This window comes from Peromyscus leucopus, chromosome 17 (genome assembly GCF_004664715.2).
Source record: "Peromyscus leucopus breed LL Stock chromosome 17, UCI_PerLeu_2.1, whole genome shotgun sequence".
NCBI classification, from domain to species: Eukaryota; Metazoa; Chordata; class Mammalia; order Rodentia; family Cricetidae; genus Peromyscus; species Peromyscus leucopus.
Genome location: NC_051077.1, coordinates 25,914,024 through 25,927,566, shown reverse-complemented (window position 1 = coordinate 25,927,566; position 13,543 = coordinate 25,914,024). Strand labels below are relative to the sequence as shown.

The window sequence follows — 13,543 nt, the reverse complement described above, 5'->3', positions numbered from 1 at the left end:
AGCAAGTTAGAGTTAATCATTTCCATACTTTGCTGGAAAAGAGTTAGAACCTTGTGCATCTTTGCTGTTCAGCTCTTTGATAGGAGAGCAACTATAAACAAGAAGCTCTTTCCTAATGGAGGGAAATTGTGCTGACTTTAATGAAAGTCTCCTACAATAAATATTCTTGACCGCAAGATAAGCTCTTAAGTATCGAGTTACTGTATGTGGACATTTTCTTCTTCTTTAGTCACCTAACAGGATCCGTTTTATAACCCAGCATGCATAAAGAACACTTGTGTTTTTGAATCTTGAAAATAAATGCATGAACAAAGCCCAAGTCACTAAAAAGACCAACAGTAGTGCCCAATGGAAGCCAGCCTTGTAAAGTCTATTTATTTTCTCTTCAGATTCCCACTGCCCACTCAACTTAATTAATATGATATGTGTTTCATTTGTTGACAGTTTGGTATCAAAACAATGAACTGAAGAACTTAAAAACACTGTAAAATTTACATAATTCAATCATAAGACAATTTTTAAAGAGGAAATTAATGAAATGATAAAAGTCAGATGTAAAAGAGATTTTTACATATTATTTTCAGAAGTTCTGTACTTAGCAATCCTTGAGACTGCTTTTCTGTAGTGTGGCCCCTGCTCCAATCATCTGCAAGCTGCCTGGGTATCTACCTAATACTTGACCATACTCTCCAAGTCTGCTCAAATCATCCTAGAAAGAGACCTGGTGGGTATTAGCTTGTCCCACCTCAAGAGGCTTAAGAAACAATATTACTTTTTGTAACAAACTGGTAGCTATTTAACTTCAAAATCCAGAGAAATACCATGGCCTAGAAAAATACAAGGATGAAAGAAAGCATAAAAGCTTGCAAAAACATCCAAGGATATGTGGACCTTTAGAAATTTCAGTGGAGTGTTTAAAAAAATGTAGTGAAACTGAAAGATTATAAAAACTGAACAAGATTACTGTTTGGGGTTCAGTCCCAAATGTTCAGTAAGAATTTAAGTCAATATGATTTATATTGTAATATTTATATGCTGTTGCATTTATACTTTCATTGTTCAATTCATTGTGCAGCTAAGTTCCACTATGCTGCCCAATAAGCGACAAGTCCCACTTGAGTACAAAGCAATAAACCAAACACTAATGATTTGTTTTTAACCTACTTTCTACAAAAATACTAAATGCTCCATATGTCAAGCATCTCCACCCCCAATCTTAACAAGAAGTCAATGATAACTAAATTGCAGAAAAGAAAACAAGATTTTCTGAATATCCACTGGAAGATACACAAGATGGCATTTTATGAACTAATTATGTATTCCATTTGTTTTATCTGTCTCCACCGATACTGAATTTCAGGAACAAAGACATATAACAAGTGCTTTATTGCCCTGTTTTGTAAACAGATTGCTCAGAGATTTACAACGATGGGTTTAAGCAGAGTGGATTTTACAAAATCAAGCCTCTCCAGAGCCAGGCAGGATTCTCTGTTTATTGTGATATGTCCGATGGAGGAGGGTGGACTGTAATTCAGAGACGGTCTGACGGCAGCGAGAACTTCAGCAGGTAACTGCTTTTAAAAGTAATTATTGTGCTCGCTTCGGCAGCACATAGACTAAAATTGGAACGATACAGAGAAGATTAGCATGGACCCTGCACAAGGATGACACGCAAATTCGTGAAGCGTTCCATATTTTTAAATTAAAAAAAAAAGAAGTAATTATTTAGAACATCAGGTATGAGATTTATGAGTCGAGCCTTCTTACACCTCCAGTTTAGCAATGTGGTGATTTCCTTTCTCATTTTTAAGTAGGAAAACGAGAGTGAGTGAGCTAATCAAGAGAACGTTGGAGATGAGAGAATGGGATGAGTGTCATAGGTGCTGCAGGTATCTATCTGTATTTTGCTAAAACTAACTTTCAGTCTTAACTTTTTTAGGGGTTGGAATGACTATGAGAATGGCTTTGGAAACTTTGTCCAGAACAATGGTGAATATTGGCTGGGTAACAAAAACCTTAACCTACTGACTATGCAAGGTAAGTTTACACTTGCAGGCAGGAGGCAGGAGGCAGGAGGCAGGAGGCAGGAGGAGGCAGGAGGCAGGAGGAGGCAGGAGGAGGCAGGAGGCAGGAGGAGGCAGGAGGAGGCAGGAGGCAGGAGGCAGGAGGCAGGAGGAGGCAGGAGATGGCAGGAGGAGGCAGGAGGAGGCAGGAGGCAGGAGGCAGGAGGAGGCAGGAGATGGCAGGAGGAGGCAGGAGGAGGCAGGAGGCAGGAGGCAGGAGGCAGGAGGAGGCAGGAGATGGCAGGAGGAGGCAGGAGGAGGGAGGCAGGAGGCAGGAGGAGGCAGGAGGAGGGAGGCAGGAGGCAGGAGGCGGGAGGCAGGAGGCAGGAGGTCTTAGGCTCCATCTCCAGTACTACAAAACCAACAAAGCCCATGTAGTGTTTTCCACTAAATCACAGGCTCATAGAACGAATTCAGTATACATCATGATTTATCAGATGTAATGATACTTGCTGACCCATAACCTCATTTGTAAAATGCTACTTAAAACATGAGATTTGTAAAATCAGGCATGAGAGGAAAAGACAGTAGGTTGGTAGGGAATACATATTTTCTCATATATGTTTTCTATTCCTTGAAAGGAAATGTGTTGTCAAAATAATTTTTCAAGACTTGTATGACAATTATATATACATATAATTATATTTATCTATAATTTATTACCATAATAATACCATGTGATAAGCCACTTCAAAACAGTAGTAGTTTGGGACTAGAGGAATGACTCAGAGTTCAAGAGTTCATATTGCTCCTCCCAGCACCCACATCAAGTAGCTCACAGCTGCCTGTAACCCCAACTCTGGGGAATCCAGAGCTCTCTTCTGGCTCACCCACACATGTGGCATGACTCACACAGACACACACATATACACACACAAAAAAATAAACCTTGAAAACACAAAATAGATAATTTAAAGTAAATTATGACCCTCTATACAATTCTCCCCATACATGTTCACTTGTCTGTCTGTAACTAGAATTCAATGTTTGTCTAAAATTTTATGTTTGATAACGATTTTTCAATATTTTATTTTTCATAGCCTCTGGCTCCCATCTATCACCCTCCTTAGCTTATGTACAGCTTGAGACTGTAGGCATCCCCCTTTGGGTCTGGTCCTCAATGTCTCATACATCCCAGTTAAACTGCATAAGAAAACATGTTAAATCACACTAGCAATGCCAGGGCCTATTTGTTCCAGCCAAGCTCAGGCAGCTACTGGTCAGTCTGTATTCAAAATAGTCAGTAGAGTATTAACTACAAGGGTCTTTGAGACATAATCCTGGTAGCCAGAGAGGTTGCATAACCCTGGGATGTCAGAGTTTCCCCCAGTGATCAGTGTTCTCTAAATCTACATAAGGTCTCCTTTCCCTTAACATATAAATTATCCTGGTTTTAAGAGTATTTTTGACAGATATGTAACGTTTTATCCCGCCTCTTTCTGTTTCTTTTGCGTATTAGTGTTCTTCTGGGTCATTGTTTAAGCTATGAAAATCCCGCCGGGCGGTGGTGGCGCACGCCTTTAATCCCAGCACTTGGGAGGCAGAGCCAGGCGGATCTCTGTGAGTTCGAGGCCAGCCTGGGTTACCAAGTGAGTTCCAGGAAAGGAGCAAAGCTACACAGAGAAACCCTGTCTCGAACAACAAAACAAAACAAAAAAAGAAAAAGAAAATCCCATTGTGTCATTCTAAGCACAGAAAATTCAAACTTATTTCTCAAGTTATTTTTATGCATATAGTTGTGCTTAAGTGGACATTTTCAACAAATCGGAATCCCCTTCATCTTTTTTTTTGCTTAGTGCTGGGTGTTGAAATCAGGCCTTTGCACATGGTATGCATGAGTTCTACCATGGATCGACATACCCATCCCTTTCATTTTCTTATTTGGTGTTCAAGCGGGTTACTCTTGGGTAGTATAGAGAAATGTATCTATCAATTTCACGCCTTGTAACATATCATAGCTCAAACAAAAGGAATTGCCTCTATCCTTATATTCTTTATGACAGCAGTTAAGGCTACTCAAATTGCCTCTGAAAATAGCTTTATTCCTATTAAGTTTTTTTTTTTTGTGAGGGGAACTGTCTAAGATAAAATTAATCTAGAATGATCTCTAATTCCAAGTTTACAGATCAAGATCCAGGAAGGGCACAAAGCTACACAGAGAAACCCTGTCTCGAAAAACCAAAAAAAAAAAAAAAAGTGTAATATTGTCTCTCCACTAACACATGCACTTTTGGGGTTGCCTAACATATCTGATCCTACTGTGCCCACCCAGGTCACAGGCTTGACCCATATGAGCTAAGTTAATGCTTTTAGAGCGCTCCATCTAAAGAAAACTCCTCTCCACACTTGTTCCAGAATTCTGAATGAGAATCCAGAATTCTCCTCCAAACAGCTTTGAACTTTGGTCCTAACACCCATTCAATGCTCTTCTTTTTCTGCCCTTCTGTGGCTGAGCCAGAGGGAAGGGTAAGTGTTGCAGGCTTTCTTTGGGCCACCAGCCAGCTCCCAAATCATGACACAGTTGTGAATGCTTGGCCTTATGCTTGCCCCAGTAGCTCTTATAACTAAATTTAACCTGTTTCTCTTTATCTACATTTTGCCTTGGGGCTTTTTACTTTTCTTTCATCTTGTATGTCCTGCTTTTCCTGCATCTTCCATGTCTGGCTGTCTCTCTGCTGCCTGGCTGGCTGGACCCAGACATCTTCCTCTCTTTCTCCCTTATTCTCTTCTTTCTCTCCTCCCAAGCCTAGATTCCTTCTCCTACTTATTCTCTCTTCTGGCCAGCCTCACCTATCCTTCTTCTCTTCAGCTATTAGCCATCCAGCTCTTTATTAGACTGATCAGATGCTGTAGGCAGGCAAGGTAAAAAAGCATCACATCTTCACATCATTAAACAAATGCAGCATAAACAAATGTAACACATCTTTGCCTAGTTAAACAAATATTGCACAACAGGTAAGGAACAGCTTTTTGCAATAAGTGTAGACATAGGTAGGATGTACAATATGGGTGTCCACAAGGTATGTCCAAGGTATGTCCAAATGCACATCATTTAATGGAGATAGGAAATGGAATGCCATCTGTAGACTGGACTGAAGGGTTCTGTTTATTTGCACTTGAAACGGCAAGAAATCTGAAACTCTAAATTCTATCTTCCTGTGAAGTTATTGTGGCAATTAATTGAACAAAATAGGAAGGTAAAATATATGTTACCTAGTAGTTTTATTTCTAATTTTCATTTTGAGACAGGGTCTCACTATGTATCTAGGTTAGCCCAGAAATTGCTATATAGATCAGGTTGGCCTTGAACTTGTCATAATCCCCCTGCCTCTGCCTCCCTAGTGATAGGAACAGAAGTGTGTGCCACTGTACCCATCTAATTTCTAACATTTGACCACAGTTCTGTTTCAGGAGGAAGACCGGCCTGTTGTTCACAAACAAGGACAATGGGAAAGGGGAAAGGGGGTGACTTTATGTAGCAACTATTTCACTAATTTGTTCCACATAATGTTTTTTATCACATAGAATTTTTACAGTCATCATAGTATCTTTTTTGATATTTAGAGGTTTTCAACATGTATCATTTTTAGCATACACAAATAAAACAATATGCCAAATAAATTAATTTTGTTTTAAATATTTAAATATTAAATATTGGCTAGGAACTCTAGAAAACCTTCTTGATGCAGAGTCACTGATGAGAGTGTGTTTACAGTGATAGTCACCTTCTATGCCATGGAGCAATCGTAAGGCAGAATTCTCTAGGTGCTCCTCAATACTCTCTTCCAGTGACATCTGTTCCCCAGGCTTTGATGCTAGCAAAGGAGGGTTTTCATAAAACAACCAAGATTCTTGTTTCTTCTTCAAATGGTTCTTAGACAGTTTGCTAGCTGATAACTTATTCTGCCAGGAAAATCAACCAGTCTCATACATAAGCAGGGGGTGGTAACTATATTATGAAACACAGCCGGGCTACTAGGGGTTATAGAGTGTTGTTAATAGTGATTAATTCTTAAAATGTAGATTCTTGCTGGGTGGCGTTGGCCCACGCCTTTAATCCCAGCACTTTGGAGGCAGAGGTAGGTGGATCTCTGTGAGTTCGAGGCCAGCCTGGTCTACAAAGTGAGTTCCAGGACAGCCAGGACTGTTATACAAAGAAACCCTGTCTTGAAAAACAAAAACAAACAAACAAAAACTAGATTCTTATTGAAATTAAGAAAAAAGGAATACACATAATTCTTAAAACTCCCATTTTCATCACCTCCACCCTGCCCTTGAGTTTTTTTTGAGAGAGAGTTTCTCTGTGTAGCCTTGGCTGTCCTGTAACTCATTCTGTACACTAGGCTGGGCTTGAACTCACTGCCTCTGCCTCCTGAGTGCTGGTATTAAAGGTGTGCGTCATCACTGCCTGGCTAGATTCTTTTTTTTTTTTTTTTTTTTTCATTTTACAACACCATCCAGCTCCACACAACAGCCACAGATTCCCCTGCTCTCCCCCTCTCGCCCCCCTTCCCCTCCCCCCAGCCCACCCCCTGTTCTCACCTCCCCCAGATCAAGGTCTCCCCCGAGGACTGGGACCGAGGACTGGGACCGACCCGACAGACTCAGTCCAGGCAGGTCCAGTCCCCCCCTCCCAGACCGAGCCAAGTGTCCCTGCATAAGTCCCAGGATTCAAACAGCCAACCCATGCAAGGAGCCCAGGACCCGGCACCACCGCACAGCTGCCTCCCAAACAGATTAAGCCAAACGACTGTCTCACCCATTCAGAGGGCCTAATCCAGTTGGGGGCCCCTCAGTCTTTGGTTCATAGATCCTGCGCTTCCATTCATTTGGTTATTTGTCCCTGTGCTTTATCCAACCCTGGCCCCAACAATTCTCGCTCATATAAACCCTCCTCCTTCTCACTAATTAGACTCCCAGTGCTCCACCAGGGGCCCTAGATTCTTAATCTATTAACTAAATAATAACATATTTTGCTCTTTATGAAGTGAATCATACATTATTTTTGGATTTGTTTTTATTCTTTAGACAGTAGAATTTTTCCACTTTACTATTTTGCTGTCATTTTCAAGTAAAATAAACAATAAAATGCTCACATTGTATTACACTGGAGTCATGGTTTATTCTTTCTTTCTTGGCAGAGGAAATGGTAAAAACAAACCAAAACTGCAATTTATTTTTAAACCTAAAGTCATTATTATATCATGCATTTAAAAAAGAAAAAACGATAACAATTTCTTATTGTTTCTGTTGTTTTTTTCTTTTAGGAGACTATACTTTAAAAATTGACCTGACAGATTTTGAGAAAAATAGTCGCTTTGCACAATACAAACATTTTAAAGTTGGCGATAAAAAGGTACTAAAAGATTTATATAGACAATGTCTTAAGTTAACACTGAAACTATGCAATGAAGCCCTGAAGTCTGTAGAAATAAAAAAATATATATAATATAGCTGCGCTGTTTACTTAACATATTTTTCAAATGTTTCCCACTGATGGTGAAAAATGCTTCTTTTTTTCCTTCTCAGTCCTCTTATGAGTTGAACGTTGGAGAATATTCTGGAACAGCTGGGGACTCCCTTTCAGGGACTTTTCACCCCGAAGTGCAATGGTGGGCTAGTCACAAAAGAATGAAGTTCAGCACGTGGGACAGAGATCACGACAACTACGAAGGGAACTGTGCGGAGGAGGAGCAGTCAGGCTGGTGGTTTAACAGGTTTGCTGCTTGACACACACGGTTGGGAAGGTGATAATGATATCTCACTGGCGGGCACTAATTATGACAAGTGAGGTAATGGTGACCCTATGTGTGATAGTGAGTCATCCTCACTAGGATTCTTCAGCCATGAGGTGCTTTTAAGGACTTGTTCATGGTGTCCATTAGTAAAGCCTGAGCACTACGCAACAGAAGCTGGGCGTGATGCCACATTCCCATAATCCCACAGCACTTGGAGGCAGGGACAGGAGATCACCACAAGTTCAAGGCCTGTCTAGTCTACATAGCAACTTCAAGGCTAGCCCGGGACACTTAACAAGATCATGTATTGAAAACATACATACAGACACACACAGACACAGACAGACACACACACACATACACACACACACACACACACACACACACACACACACACACACACACCCCATAAACAAAGATTCTCCAGTAATATGTCATGGAAACAAATCAAATTTCTACTTATACAAGGATTTTTTTGCAAAATGCATTACTGTTAAGTTATAACCAGGAGGCCACAAATTGGCATAAAGAAGTGGAGAGCATGCACACATATACGGATTTGTCAGCCAGGTGTGATGGCTTACGTCCGTAATCCTGGCACTTGGGAAGGTGAGGCCATGATGGGTTATATGACGTCTCAGCCAGCAGGACCTTGTCTTAAAATTAAATAAATAAATAAATAAATAAATAAATAAATAAATAGCATCATGAACTGATCTTAGACCCAAGGTGATGTTTTTAATTTGCTTTTTTTTATAATAAAGTTTTTTTTTTAATTTTAAAAAGAAAGAAGAGAGGAGGAAGGGAGGAAGGAATCTGCGGCACTCTATTTACCAACTAGCTCTTCACCATCACATTTTTTACAAGAGAACTCTGTTGCTGCTATAATTTTAGTACTACTCTTCATTCATTGTGCCTCTTATTAGTTCATTTAATGCAGTCCTTCCTAATGTAGGAAAAATTGCTACAATATTCTTGACACTTAATCCTACCCCAACCGCTGTTTGAATACTTCAACATCATCATCAAGCTCGTTCTTTTGAGTGTGGAGGGGCTGGGAGACTGGGTTCTGAGGATCAAATCCTGGGCCTTGTGCATGATAAACAAATACTCTACCTCTGAGGTACACCCTAGCTTCATTTCATTTCTGATGATACAAAGTTCTTCATTTTATAAGCCTGAGATATGCTTCCTTTTAAATTTTTATTTATTCTTTTATTCATTTATTTACTTGTTTTTTTGAGACAGGGTTTCTCTGTGTAGCTTTTTAGCCTGTCCTGGAACTCACTCTACAGACCATGCTGGCCTCGAACTCACAGAGACCCGTCTGCCTCTGCCTCCTGAGTACTGGGATTAAAGTCATGTGCCACCACCACCACCACCCGTTTTTTTTTTTTTTTTTTTTTTTTTTATTTTTTTTCTTCCACATACACACTTTTTTTTTTTTTTTTTTTTTTTTTTTTTTTTTTTTTTTTTTTTTTTTTTTTTTTTGAGACAGAAGCTCATGTAGCCAGGTTGGCCTCAAACTCACTGTACAGCAGAGAATGACTTTGAACCCCTGATACCACTGACTCTACCTCCCAAACGCTGGAACTGCAGACCCGACATGTAGCCCTCACTGCGCCTAGCTGAAATCTGCTCTCTTGCCAGGTTTCCTCTCAGTAGCTAGAGAGGAGCTGCAGTCCCATGTCAACAAATTCTTCAGGCCTTGAGTGAGAAGGAATGCATTGTGTCATTTTAGAGTTCTCCTGCCTCTGGACCAAACGTCCCTGCTTCCTGTATAGCTGTTTTCCAAGCTGCGTTTTTTGTTGGATCATCCAGTTAAGGCAGGGATGGAAGCTTCACGAAGTTTTCCTTAAAAATGACCCAGTTGGCCTGCTACGTCTGCAGAGCAGGTGTGGGACTTGTTAGATAAAGCATCAGCTTTGGAATCTTCTGTTTTCATTGGAAAACAGGAGTCACTTCAAAACGTCTGGGCAATTAAACTTTCCATGAAGAAATCTTTTGGCAATTTTGGAGTGTCGTGTTTTTTCATATAACTGGACTAGCCATGTAAATCCCATAATCTTTATATTTTTTTATTAGTGTGATGAAAGCATTTTATACTCTCTGTGCTATGAGTGGATCTGTTCTATACATGCTAAAATTAGACTCTCTGTGCTATGAATGGATCTATTCTATACATGATAAAATTGGAATCTATGTGCTATGAATGGATCTATTCTATACATGCTAAAATTCCTTAAAACTATGAGAGTCTTCATTATAGCATCGCTTGTTGTGATGTGTTGGCTTTTAATTAACTATTATTTTTTAGTTTGTGTATTTGAGACATGGTCTTACCATGCAGTGCAGTCTGCAGTCTGTCCTCAAACCCATGGCAACTCTCCTGCCTTAGCCTTCCAAGTGCTGGAATTGTAGGTGGAAGCAGCCATACCTGGCTGACTTAGAGTGGGAGATTTCAGTGCAGGTACAATGAATTTAAGGTATTTCCATCAATTAAAATAAGCATATGCAGTTGTAAAAATAGTAGGCTTCCCGCTGGGTTTTACTTTTCCAAATTTTGAGTCTACTTAACAGTTGGCCATTTATTGAGGAAATGGAGTCACACAACAGTGTGAAGGGACAGAGAAGGGAAATCATTAAATCATTTCTCCTACTGTGCTAAAGTGAAACATGGTGAAAACCTTTTCCCTCTTAGCTTTCTTTTTCTTAAAAAAAAATCATTCCCTTCTCCTCCTCTTCCTCTTTAGTTCCTCTTCTAAGTAAGCATCATTTAAGACTTACCTATAATTAACGGTGTCATCTGCGAACATTCATTGATGTCTGATTTTGAACAGACTTAAAGAAATAATTGTTAATATTACCGAGATCTAAAGTGTGTTAATATTACTGAGACCTAAAGTGTGTACAACATCCAGGTGGTTAGATTGCTCTACTCCTGAATGGCAGTTGTATACCTATTAAGGAAGGCAAATAAATGATATAGTTGACTTTAGAAATAGGGGTTGAGGAGAACAAAAAAGGCAATTCAGTAGCAGGAACTACCAAAGAAAAAGAGGGAGTAAATTGTTCCAGAAACCTGGTCTTAACTCTTCATTTTCCAGTGTCACATTCTAATGTACGGGAATTGTAGGCACTTCTCAGTGTTTCTCATGACTGAGGCTGGAATTGCAACGCCCCCTATGGGCTTATGTATTTGTAGTTCAACCCTGCCCAGCTAGGAGTCCTCCACTTCCTACTGAGTCGTCTGAAAAACAGCCGCCATGTGTTCCTGCCACTGATGCTTACACCCTATGTCCCCCGCCCCCAGGAAAGACTCTAACCCCCTGATTCATGAGCCAGCATCAGTCTTTCCTCCCTTAAGTTGTTTTTGTGTGGTATTTGGTCACAGTCAAGAGAAAAAAAAAATAACTAAACACTCAGTGCTGCCTCCCTTGCCTTTCTGGTCTCATACTTTAGGTAAGTCGTGTCCCTCCCCCTACCCCCCCCCACACCCCATCTGTCCCCCCAAGTGCTTCTTTACCTGGGAGCACCAATCTTTAATAACTAGTGTCAAGTCCAGGGCTAGAAACTGAAGGATACTGGAACACTTGTCTCAGAACACTGAGTAGTATCGCCCATTTCTCAACAGGCTCCAAATCAGACCAAAAATGATAGTTTCTCTCTTTAAAGACATGCCCAAATATTTATTCTGGATATTCTTGAGGTTTTTCTTTTTAAGTGTGACTTCTCCTGGTACTTTAAAAACACAGTGGATACTGAATCCCTACAGATTTAGCATGCATGGTTTCAATTAGTCCCAAATTTTTAAATTAGGAGGAGTGCCAGGATGGTCAAGGAAAGCAAATCACTGAAAGCTCAGTGATCTAAGCCTGCTACTTTGCATGTATGAATGAATTATCTGCTTTTCTGATTCAATGGGTTTTTCCCCCCCAGAACTACTTCTGAGTATTCTTCGCATAGCCTACAGTCTGATATCTTTTCATAAGTTACATCAATAAATAATCTATGGTGATTAATCTCATAACAGGAAAATGACCGCAAACTGTTACACGAAGTTTATGTATGCCAAGGACAGACGAGTGTGCAGACACCAAAGGAGGAAGAAGGAAATGTCTCCATTTTACAATAACCTCACAGACCTGTCTAGATTGGTGCAGTATATGTAAAAAATTAACCTGGCAACTCAAACAAAAGATTGTTTGCTGATAGCTAGGAAGTACTTCAAAAGGAAGTTTAGGTTCTGTTTGCTTCTCTTGAAGGTTCAAATATTTGATACGCTAACAATCAAAGAAGGGAAAGAAGGGAATTTGAGTCACGAAAGCCACATCTTGACTGTAGATTGGTGAGCTTGGAAGCGCAAGCTGCCCAGGACGCTGCAATAGAGCCAATTGTCCTACATCCTGCTTTGCTACTCTCGCCATCTTGGCCAAGCATGATGTTAACACTGTTCAACCAGGAGGATATAGATGAAGGCTACAAAGCAGTTTTTCCTTGTTTCTTTTTCTTTGCTGTTTAAAGGTGTTTTAGTTAGGGTTTCTGTTGCTGTGAAGAGACACCATGACCATGGCGACTCTTATAAAGGAAAGCATTTAATTGAGGTGGTGGCTTCCAGTTTCAGAGGTTCAGTCCATTATCATTGTGGCGGGAAGCAGGGCAGCGTGCAGGTGCAGGCAGACATGGTGCTGGCTACGTCTTGATCAGAAGGCAGCAGGAAGTAGTCTCACCTTCACACTGAGCAAAAGCTTGAGCAAAGGAGACCTCCAAGCCGGCCCCCAGTGACACACTTCCTCCAACAAGGCCACACCTACTCCAACAAAGCCACACCTCCTAATAGTGCCACTCCTTATAGCTTATGGGGGCCAATTACATTCAGACCACCACAAAAGGCTACTAAGAACTGCAACGGCTATTTTTCAACACACTCCAAGTGGTCTGGGATGGATCCTCACATTTACCGTGGGACCAAAACTCACCTGTTTAAACAATAACACTTGTGTGTATAAAGGTCTCAGGTTTGGAAAACGATATTTTTTTCTGGGAAACGGCAGGAGTCATCATCTAAGCGTTTTGATCATTTCTTAGTGAGCTTAAGTTTCTGATGTGTACTTCCCTTCTGATGATTCTGTTTTCTTTTCTTCTCCCACTAGGTGTCACTCTGCAAACCTGAATGGTGTGTACTATCAGGGCCCCTACACAGCAGAAACGGACAATGGGGTTGTCTGGTACACCTGGCATGGGTGGTGGTATTCCTTGAAGTCGGTGGTTATGAAAATTAGGCCAAATGACTTTATTCCAAATATCATTTAGTTGTTCCCATATAGGCTCTTCTTTCTGCAATTCATCTTGTTTCGAAAGAGATGAAAAATACAATCCTGAATAAATATACGCATGGTGATGGCAATTGTGTATGACTGCTTCTCATTCTTTATACCGCCTTTATTAGTTAATGTACTTTAAGTTCAGTAGGTACAGACTATCCACCAAATAAATGTAGATTATGTTAATGTTTGCTGAGTTTCTCTGTGTATAGGGGTATGATGAAAGTTCAAACTGTATAGGAAACAGCATAGACTAATTAACATGATTAAGTAATAACACAAGCCTAAATTTGTAATAATAAATCATGTATGGCTGTGTGTGGTAGTGCACGCCTTCAAACCCAGTACTTGGGAGGCAGACACAGGTGGATATCTGAGTTTGAGGCCAGCCTGGTCTACAGAGTGAGTTCCAGGACAG

General features: G+C 40.4%; 1 protein-coding gene and 1 non-coding gene across 6 annotated transcripts in view; both read left to right on the top strand.

Moving 5' to 3' along the window:
* Positions 1 to 13,208, top strand: part of Fgl1 (fibrinogen like 1) — a 35,444-nt gene extending 22,236 nt beyond the window's left edge. For all 5 annotated transcript variants that reach the window (XM_037211694.1, XM_037211696.1, XM_028872383.2 and 2 more), the window contains 5 exons: positions 1,408 to 1,567; positions 1,940 to 2,037; positions 7,331 to 7,419; positions 7,593 to 7,780; positions 12,955 to 13,208. In XM_037211694.1, coding sequence (XP_037067589.1) covers positions 1,408 to 1,567; positions 1,940 to 2,037; positions 7,331 to 7,419; positions 7,593 to 7,780; positions 12,955 to 13,114 — 695 coding nt within the window. In that variant the 3' untranslated portion in view covers positions 13,115 to 13,208. The remainder of the gene's footprint in view (positions 1 to 1,407; positions 1,568 to 1,939; positions 2,038 to 7,330; positions 7,420 to 7,592; positions 7,781 to 12,954) is intronic.
* On the top strand, positions 1,593 to 1,699 carry LOC114695182. Its single transcript, XR_003734820.1, has one exon. It is a non-coding gene; the product is annotated as a U6 spliceosomal RNA (small nuclear RNA).
* Positions 13,209 to 13,543: the final 335 nt, after the last annotated feature.